This window comes from Schistocerca americana, chromosome 9 (assembly GCF_021461395.2).
Source record: "Schistocerca americana isolate TAMUIC-IGC-003095 chromosome 9, iqSchAmer2.1, whole genome shotgun sequence".
NCBI lineage: Eukaryota > Metazoa > Arthropoda > Insecta > Orthoptera > Acrididae > Schistocerca > Schistocerca americana.
Genome location: NC_060127.1, coordinates 109,355,763 through 109,366,515, shown reverse-complemented (window position 1 = coordinate 109,366,515; position 10,753 = coordinate 109,355,763). Strand labels below are relative to the sequence as shown.

The following is a 10,753-nucleotide window of genomic DNA, read 5'->3' as shown; positions in this document are numbered from 1 at the left end:
GTCAGCGTGACAGACTGTCAATCCTAAGGGCCCGGGTTCGATTCCCGGCTGGGTCGGAGATTTTCTCCGCTCAGGGACGGGGTGTTGTGTTGTCCTAATCATCATCATTTCATCCCCATCGACTCGCAGGTCGCCGAAGTGGCGTCAAATCTAAAGACCTGCACCAGGCAAATGGTCTACCCAATGGGAGGCCCTAGCCACACGACATTTCCATTTCCAATTCCTGACAGTGTTTGTTATCAGTGACCCACTAAATAGTGTTTTGCTTACAAGATATTTTTATACACACTGCCTAACAGAAAAATGTGAAGCACCCCAAAAGGGAGAAGGAAACTAAATAAAACTTCAAAGGTTGAAAGTACGTGTTGCTATTTCAGCAGTTTCAAGAGCCAGTTAAATTTACAAAGAGTAGGTCAGTATGAGCCCACTTATCAGTACATTGTTGCCTTCCCTCTAGCCTGCACGCAGGCATGCAATGGTTCAGTTAGGAAGAGTGTCATGTCACCATTGTATCATCTCCTGAGGCAAGCTGGTCCACAGCTGTTTGAACTGGTTCTTGATACACTGGATAACAGATTGGGGTGGAGTTGACATCCCAGCTGGTCCCATAAATATTCTATCAGGGACAAATGTGGGGATCTTCCTGGCCACAGAAGTACCTAAGCATTGTGCAGTAGTTCATGGAGATGGATCACAGATGGGCATTATCCAGCTCAAAAATGGAGCCACGGTACTGCTGCACAACTGGTAACACTCGAGGATGCAGGATGTCCATGACATACCAATGTGCGGTCAGAGTTGCCTCCCTCGCTGCCAACTGTGACCTGAAATCATACTCGATGACTCCACCGTGCCTCTCCAAAACATTGGAAGAATTGGGATCTCTCCCTAGGTCGCCACCATATTCGCTGACAGAACCATTAGTCATCACTGAATACAGTGTAACACTATTCACCAGCAGTCCGTGCTTCCCACCCATGACACCACTCCCAGTTCTGAGCAACACAATCTGTAGCTTCTGGCATTTATGGTCATCTTTGTTTTGCTGAAGTGTGTTTGGTCTGATTGATTTCCAAATTGCACCATCTGCAATCCATACAATCTTCAAACAGTGCCACATCCAGGTTGCATCTTCCCTAGGCTACACAAGCTGTGAGCTTCACCATTGTCTTACATTGCTGCTGTCTATCCGTTTAAAAGTCATTGTTATGAATTTTGATGATAAATAATTGTATTTTTCAGCTGATAATATAGCTATGTAAATGGGTAAAATGAAACATTGGAATAAGCCAGGTAGCCATAAAGATAAAATGTTGAGTTGCAGATCGGCACTGTGAAAAGATCATGCCACTTTTGGCCAGAACCCTTGGGAAAGAAAAGATGCACACATTCACACAACGAAGCACACCTCATGCACACATGACTATCTATCTCTGGGTAACTATAATTTGAGAAACAGCAGTGTTAAACAGTTATAAATTGGATGATGTAAAGGTCCAGGTTTGTCGAACATTATTGAAGATACTTATTCATATTTTCTTTTATTTCCTATTCAGTAATGGCAAATCAATTAAATCTATACATCAGTTTTTTCAGTACATTGCTTAAGAACATCTTGTTTCAAGCATACACAGATTTCATACTGATCACTATCCTCAATCAACAAGTTCATAAACATTCCATATGCTTTTTCAATAAAAATTACGGTTTCAAACATAACTCACTTCGCACATATTCTGTGCGCAGAATGGAGATTCACTTCCATCACAGTGCCTAGGCAAAGACTTTATCACTTGAGCTTGTGCAAAGACTAATTACTTTTGACACATATGTCAAATGCTATATTACAGCATGGAGCTATAGATTGTTCTAGAATCAGTAATTGGTTAAATTAACTTTTGTACATAGTTTTCTACATACATGAATGAATAGTTATAAAGGAAACACTCCTATCTAGGTAAGTAAATTTATAAAAATAATTGTACATTACTGTAGAGTACATAATTTTGAAAGAGTTTTGCTAAAATAACATTTTACATTGAGATGACAGAAGTCGTGGAATAGCGATGTGCACATGTGCGGGTGGCAGTAGTATTGCATACACAAGGTACAAAAGAGTAGTGTGTTGTTGGAGCTGTCTTTGTACACAGGTGATTTGTGTGAAAGGGTTTCTGAAGTGATAATGGCTCCGTGAATGCAGAATGGTAGTTGGAGCTAGACCCGTGGGAAATTTAATTTCAGAAATCATCAGGGAATCCACAGTGTCACGAGTGCATCGAGAATACCACATTTCATTTCAGGCATTTCCTCTCACCACAGACACGACAGTGGCGAACAGTCTTCACTAATGACTGAGAACAGCGTGTCTGCATAAAGCTGTCAGGACTAACCGACAAGCAACACTGCATGAAATAACCAGAGAAATCCATGTGGAATGTACAACAAACATACACATTAGGGCAATTCAGTGAAATTTGGCATTAATGGGCTACAGAAGGCGATGACTGACACGAGTGCCTTTGCTAACAGCACGACACCATCTGCAGCGCCTCTCCTGGTCTCGTGATCGTATCAGTTGGACAGAAGGTGAATGGATAACTGTACCCCGGTCAGAAGCGTCCCAGTTTCAGTTGGTAAGAGCTGATGGCAGAGCTCAAGTGTGGCTCAGACCCCACAAAGCCGTGGACTGAAGTTGTCAACAAGGCACTGTGTGAGCTGATAGTGGCTCCATAATGATGCCCAACACAGCGAACCACAATTGTTCGTGAATGATTTGGAGAACAATCTGGACAGTTCAAGCAAGTGGTCTAGCCAGCCAGGTGACCCGGCACGAATCCCATTGAACATTTATGGGACATTTTTCAGAGCTTACTTCATGGACAACACCCTGCAATGGCAACTCTTTCACAATTACGGATGACTATGTAGGCAGCATGGCTCAATATTTCTGCAGGGGACTTCCAGCAACATGTTGAGGTCATGCCCCATCGAGTTACTTCACTACACCAAAAGGGGGTCCAACATTACGTTAGGAGGTATTCTACGATTTTTGTCACTTCTATGTACATTCTCTTTTTTTACGAAAAATTGAGTTTGCTTTCAAAAAGTTGTAACAGCTGTGGGTTTAATGGAGAATAAAATGTTATGAGAAACTTGCTAACAAAAGTACTGAAAAGTGCAGAATATATGCCATTTATGGCCAAATAAAGCAAATGGAATTTATAGGATAATTATCTTCTTTTAGAATAAAATATAAAGTTCCAAATTATTACAAAAAACTTAGGGAAGTGTGAAATCAATCAAATATTCTGCTTTAGACTTGCTATATTACATAAAACCCATGTGCAAAAAGAATGGGACTGCAAATTTCATCTTACAGGATTAGTATCACAATCTGCTAGTGATGACCGATTCATAATTCTGGTTTGTTATATCACCAAATGAACATCTACAGGTTGCACCATCTACCACCTAGAATCAGTATCATCCTAACATTTATTGTTTCGTGCAAGTATTGTCTGTCAGTTTCACATCTATAATGTTCTAAAATTAGTACCATTTCAAATTTTATTTTGTTTGGTATTATAAACAACTTATGTCTGCCCAAACAAATTGGATTACATTTTATTAATATCATATTGACACATTTCTAGAACTCAAATACAAGTCCACAGGAACTGATAATGAACATTACTGTTGTTGATGCCATTTCAAGACTAGCAGCCACACAGACAGGTTCGTCATCCAGTGGTCGCTCTGACCTCTCAGTGCCACACAGGATCTCACATGTGATAAGCATTGCCCTTCACATCTGCGGTGCTGCTGTGGCTATGAGAATGTCATATCTAGGAGCAACATACCACAAACAAAAAACCTGATTAAGTAACTTTACGATATTTCCAGTAAATGTATTGCTTTCATTTGCGACTTGTACATGAGCTGTTGAAGATCTGATCTTAGTCATATGTTTTTTGCCTTCATTGCACAGGCATAACAGCAGTCATTGCAAAAATGCAGTTTCATTGAGATCCCTTCATAGGGGACTGTGGAGGAAATATCTTCTTCTACAAGTTATTTCATGTAGATATAATTTTAAAGACAATAATTTTTGTTCAGTACCATAATGGCAGTAAACTTCTGTCTCCAACTACAATTGAGAGAGGCATCAAGTACTGACAGTCAGGAGAAGAAATAATAAGGCAGGAAGAACTGTGAAGCTTTAAACTTGGTAGCATGAACCTTTCAGATTTGTTGAACATGAACTAATGTACGAATGTTTAAATTTTTCACACATTAGTCAGTGTTTAGTGCAATTCACATAGTATCACTTGCTGTAATCTACACATTTTGTGGAGAATATAAATTTTGTCTTCTAAATTCGTGGAATGTTACCTAGGGTTACTGGTTGGGGAAAGTAGCCTTTAAGTAAACATTCAATACAGGACCATTAAGAAAATCCATCTCCAGTGGAAATACTGCCTTTGCTATGGCAAAATACTCCAGATAAGTCTCCTGTTATTTCTGTAGCAGACAGGAGTTAAAACAACAAGAATAGGTTTCCTGATATGAACAGCAGAGCAGAAACAAATGGACAAAGCAAATTTGGATCTTCATATTCATCATAATCATGGCTGAATTACTATGTCATCTTTTATACCCGTGGTGGTCATCGACCACCAGAATAGAGCAGAGTGTTATCTCTGCGCACTAACACCCTCTTAGGATGCGAGTCTTGGCACGCGCCTTTGTGCAGTGTGTGTTTACATTTTCACTGGTGATGCTCGCGAGGCTTGTTTATGTGTGTATATGTGTAATTGTGCAGTTAGAATAAATATGAGTTTCATACAAGTGGTGTTCAGGTTATTACGGCAACTAAGCAACCTGATTCCCATAGTGGTGACCCCAGACTTCTTCGATACAACCACAGTACGCGCGTTTCTCATCTTTCCTCCTGCCACCATTACACACCAATGAACTACCACGTGATTTGTGACCCAGAGTTTGCCTACAAATTCATTCATGGATGAATTACTGGTAATTCAGCCATCGACAGCTCCGACTACAGTGTTTAACCTGTGTGCACAACATACCACCACTAGTACAGTCCACGCACCATGGGCCACACATGTTGCAGTGCATCCAAATGCGTGGCAGTTTCCGGACTTCATAACACAGATGAAACAAGAACTTCCTTCACTACAGTGCTCAGCAACATCCCGTGTGAATATGTTACATACCAGCCCAACACACGACCAGGTACTTTCACCCAAAGCACATACCACTACACTCCCGACATACCAACAGCATGTGACTGCGTTTGCAGCAACCGCGACACCTGCGCCTACCGCATTTGCTCCCACGTCGTGTGTGTTGTGTAATCAGAGGCCTAATTGCGCTACAGTACAGACACTCGACCCTATACCAGTTTTCGGGCCACCGTTGTCCCCCCATCGCCATCTTCCCACAACGCCACAGCAGCCACCTGCAGGTCGGTTTCTGAAGCTGCCACAACTACAGAAGGACAACACTGTATCACGGTTTGTGTTAGTGGACAATATTCTGGACATTCACGGAGTGTGGGGGAGATGATGCACGTTTCATTTGTTTAATTACCCACCTCCACGACGAACCGGACCTGGTCAGTGACCTATTGCTCTCGCCACTAAGGCAGCACAAAAATGCCATCGCAAGAGCTCGCACATTCAGCGCTTATCGCGCCCTCCGGCAGAAGCCATCCACTACATAATTCACAACGTGCCAATAGGCGACCGTACACCTTCACAACTTTGGCGCCATTTAAGGGCCCAGGTGGGCAAGGAGCAACTCCCCGACCTCGCACTCTGGGCGTTGTGGCTTGTGAAATTACCGCCAGACCTCCAACTACACCTGTTGGCTTACCAGAACGCCGCTCTGGGGGAAAAACTACAACTGGCGGACCAGGAATATTCCATCATCAATTGCCAGATCGCATCCTCCTGTTTTTCCTTTTTCTGCGACACTGCGAATGTTGGCGACACTGCCGTCACGTCTACTACGTTTCACCGGCCGGCCGGCAGAGGCCGGGCATGCAGCTCGCAGAAAAAAAACGGCCGATGTAGCCCCCTGGTGGCCAGACGGCCGTACTTGTTACGGTGCCCCGACCGGTTGCCCCGCCCACCTCCACGCGGGCGCAACAGAACAGGTCACATGACGTTACCGGTTCGCCGGGTCAGGCACAACACCCAGCATGCGCACTACGCTGGTATCATATCACATTCGGCGACACTGCACGATCTTGTCGCGCACCCTGCAACTACCAAATTGGGAAGCACGAGTCAGAATAGGTGCTACGGCTCGCACCGGAAGTTTAGTGCACCACCCCTGCTGCCCACCGTGCCGGCAGACTGTACATCCACGACAGGATGTGCATACTATTTCTTCGTGGGTGCGGGCACCGATGCTACCACCATTCCTAAGTCGGGCGCCCCATCTCCGACACTGACGATGCCGATGCCACTGCGAGCAGCCAACAATTCCGCAATTCGCGTCCACGGTTCAGCTGAACTCGGGGATTTTTCGCTACCTTCCCCCTGCCCCCTGCCACACACTGTGATACCTTGCCCACCATAACAGCCGAACGCGCCCATCTCACGACAGAGCTCTCCTCCACCCGGTCGCGCCTGACAACCCAGCGCCTCGAGATCACCAACCTCCGTGCTGAAAACGCGCGCCTGCAGCAGCTGATCACCGCCACGTCAGCCGAACTGTCACGGGCACGGGAGGAAGCAGAAGACGCTTCCGCACTGCGGGGATACACCCACGAGAACTCCTCAACGATGCATTTTCCCGCAGGTCAGTGACATTCCTACCTCTAATGTAGTGCGTGTTACCCCACCTAGTCCCAGTGTGGTTCCCCAGGGTATCCGCAGGACACCGTGGAAGGCCCCCCCAGTGCGCAACAAGGCTCGACGCCTTAATGCCACCAAATTACAGCATGCAAAAACTGCTGTACAGGAGCTGTTAGATTCAGGTATTGTCCGTCCATCCAGCAGCAATTGGTCCTCACCTATCCATCTAGTGCCTAAGAAGGACGGTTCATTTCGTTTGTGTGACGCCTACCGACAGTTGAACGCCAGAACGATTTTAGACAACTACCCTATACCAAACATACAAGATTTCGCCCAACAACTCCACGGTGCACGCGTTTTCAGTGGACTCGACTGCCGGAAAGCGTACCATCAGATCCCCATGTACCAGTAAGACATCCCTAAAACAGCAATTATCACCCCTTTCGGACTGTACGAATACTGTTACATGCCGTACGGCCTCAAAAACGCCGCAACGACTTGGCAACAGTATATCGACTCCAGCCTTTTCTCACTCCCATACTGTTATGCGTATTTGGACGACATCCTCATTTCATCAACTACCTCACTAGGGGTAAGATAGATACTGCCTACAGGAAAATTAAAGAGATCTTTGGAGAAAAGAGAACCACTTGCATGAATATCAAGAGCTCAGATGGAAACCCAGTTCAAGCAAAGAAGGGAAAGCAGAAATGTGGAAGGAGTATATAGAGGGTCTATACAGGGGCAATGTTCTTGAGGACAATATTGTGGAAATGGAAGAGGATGTAGATGAAGATGAAATGGGAGATACAATACTGCGTGAAGAGTTCGATGGACCACTGAAAGACCTGAGTCCAAACAAGGCCCCGGAAGTAGACAACATTCCATTAGAACTACTGATAGCCTTGGGAGAGCCAGTCCTGACAAAACTCTACCATCTGGTGAGCAAGATGTATGAGACAGGCGCAATTCCCTCAGACTTCGAGAAGAATATAATAATTCCAATCCCAAAGAAAGCAGGTGTTGACAGATGTGAAAATTACCGAACTATCAGTTTAATAAGTCACAGCTGCAAAATACTAACGTAAATTCTTTACAGACAAACGGAAAATCTGGTAGAAGAAGACCTCCTGGAAGATCAGTTTGGATTCCATAGAAATGTTGGAACACGTGAGGCAGTACTGAGGAAAGATTTAGGAAAGGCAAACCTACGTTTCTAGCATTTGTAGACTTAGAGAGCGCTTCTGACAAAATTGACTGGAATACTCTTTCAAACTCTGAAGGTGGCAGGGGTAAAATACAGGGGGCGAAAGGCTAGTTACAATTTGAACAGAAAGCAGATGGCAGTTTAAGAGTCGAGGGACATGAAAGGGAAGCAGTGGTTGGGAAGGGAGTAAGACAGGGTTGTAGCCTTTCCCCGATGCTATTCAATCTGTATATTGAGGTAGCAGTAAAGGAAACAAAAGAAAAAACCGGAGTATGTATTAAAATACGTGGAGAAGAAATAAAAACTGAGGTTCGTCGATGACATTGTAATTCTGTCAGAGACAGCAAAGGACTAGGAAGAGCAGTTGAACGGAATGGATGGTGTCTTGAAGGGAGGATATAAGATGAACATCAACAAAAGCAAAACGAGGATAATGGAATGTAGTTGAATAAAATCGGATGACGCTGAGGGAATTAGATTAGAAAATGAGACAAAGTAGTAAAGGAGTTTTGCTATTTGGCGAGCAAAATAACTGATGATGGTCGAAGTAGAGAGGATATAAAATGTAGACTGGCAATGGCAAGGAAAGCGTTTCTGAAGAAGAGAAATTTGTTAACATCAAGTATTGATTTAAGTGTCAGGAAGTAGTTTCTGAAAGTATTTTTATGGAGTGCAGCCATTGATGGAACTGAAACGTGGACGATAAATAGTTTGGACAGGAAGAGAACTTCTAAATGTGGCGCTGCAGGAGAATGCTGAAGATCACATAACTAGATCAGATAACTAATGAGGAGGCATTGAAAAGAATTGGGGAGAAGAGTTTATGGCACAACTTGAGTAGAAGAAGGGACCGGTTGGTAGGACATGTTCTGAGGGATCAAGGGATCACCAATTTAGTACTGGAGGGCAGCGTGGAGGGTAAAAATCGTAGAGGGAACCCAGAGATGAATACACTACGTAGATTCAGAAGGATGTAGGCTGCAGTAGGTACTGGGAGATGATAAAGCTTGCACAGGATAGAGTAGCATTGAGAGCTGCATCAAACCAGTCTCAGGACTGAAGACAACAACAACAACCCTCGAGGAACACGAACAGCACCTATCAACAGTTCTTAGTATTCTCGCCGAGAATGGAGTCCAAATCGACAACGATGAATCTCAGTTGCGATCCGCTAGTGTGACATTTTTGGGGTATACTGTTTTCGCGGGAGGGACCCGCCCCACGCCAGAGAGAGTCGCTTTTGTACGCGACCTCCCCCTGCCCGAGACTTACCGCGACCTACGTCGTTTTTCAGGGATGATAAATTTTTTCCGGCGGCACATCCCACACGCCACGTCCCTACAGACTCCGTTGACCGACACACTCATCAGAAAGAATACTTCAGGGCTCCGCAAGGTCCCGTGGGGTGACGATATGCGACGCGCGTTCGTCGCACTAAAAACGGCACTAGCAAACGCTGTCACGATCGCGCACCCGGTATCCGCCCCCGGTAGCTGAGAGGTCAGCGCGACAGGCTTTCAATTCCTAAGGGCCCGGGTTCGATTCCCGCCTGGGTCGGAGATTTTCTCTGCTCAGGGACTGGGTATTGTGTTGTCCTAATCATCATCATTTCAACCCCATCGACGCGCAAGTCGCCGAAGTGGCGTCAAATCGAAAGACTTGCACCAGGTGAGCGGTCTACCCGACGGGTGGCAATCGTCACACGTTATATATATACCCGGTATCTGACGCCCCAATATCAATCACAGCTGACGCAACCGACGCTGCTATCGGCGCTGTGCTCCTGCAGCAGGTGGCGGGCTCCGCACAACCATTATGTTTCTTCTCGCGGAAGTTGTCAGCCTCCCAGCGTAAGTGGTTCACTTTCGACCGGAACACTCTGCTATTTACGAGGCAGTTCAGCATTTCCGAGAGGACATTGAGGGTAGATCAGTGACCATATATACAGACCACAAACAGTTGGCGGACGCTGTGCGTAATCCCACAGCCGACCTTCCCCTCGCCGTTTCAGACACGTGGACCTAGTATGTCAATTCGCAACAGACGTCCGTCATATCGAGGGTGCGGACAACGTCGTTGCTGACTACATGTCACGGGTCGGTACAATCCAGTGTGCGATTTGCAGGGGGGGATGGGGGGGGGGATTTCCCCCCTCTGCATCAGACCATCCCCCCCTCTGGTTTTAGTTTATGCATCCCAACCTGGGATGTTTATTTCCCAAGCACTGGAGTAAAACTTTACATATAATTTAAATTTGTGGAGCCGAACACTGAAAGTTTTTAATACAGTCTTACCATTAATACTATTAATATGTTTGCTTATTAATTTTGAAGAAGTGTTATGTAGTAGGTAAGCATTTCAAAACATTTAGAACTAAATGACAAGACGGCGCACGCCACATTTCCGTAGCATGCCACCATGTTGCAAGACGTCGCCCCAGTGTAAACGAGGCTTTAGAGCCAGGTCTGTATTGTATGGTGGATGTGATGTGTTGCGTACGAAACTAAAACCTACAATCAGATCCAAACGTCGTGGAAAACTGTGAAGAGGTGTCATCCTGCAGCAAGATAACGCTCGCCCACATTCTGTCAAACGGACGGCCGACGCAATAAAGGAGTTGAGATTCGAGGTGCTGGAACATCCACCATACAGTACAGACCTGGCTCCAAGCGATTTTCACATGTTTGGACCCTTAGCGGAAGCACTACAGGGAAGAAGA

The 10,753-nt window shown here is 45.2% G+C and overlaps 1 protein-coding gene across 1 annotated transcript in view; it reads left to right on the top strand.

Annotated features, from left to right (window-relative positions):
- Positions 1-6,800: 6,800 nt before the first annotated feature.
- The window catches only part of LOC124551145 (peroxidase-like), a 200,029-nt gene continuing 196,076 nt past the window's right edge, over positions 6,801-10,753 (top strand). The window contains exon 1 of the mRNA XM_047126109.1: positions 6,801-6,831. Coding sequence (XP_046982065.1) covers positions 6,816-6,831 — 16 coding nt within the window. The 5' untranslated portion in view covers positions 6,801-6,815. The remainder of the gene's footprint in view (positions 6,832-10,753) is intronic.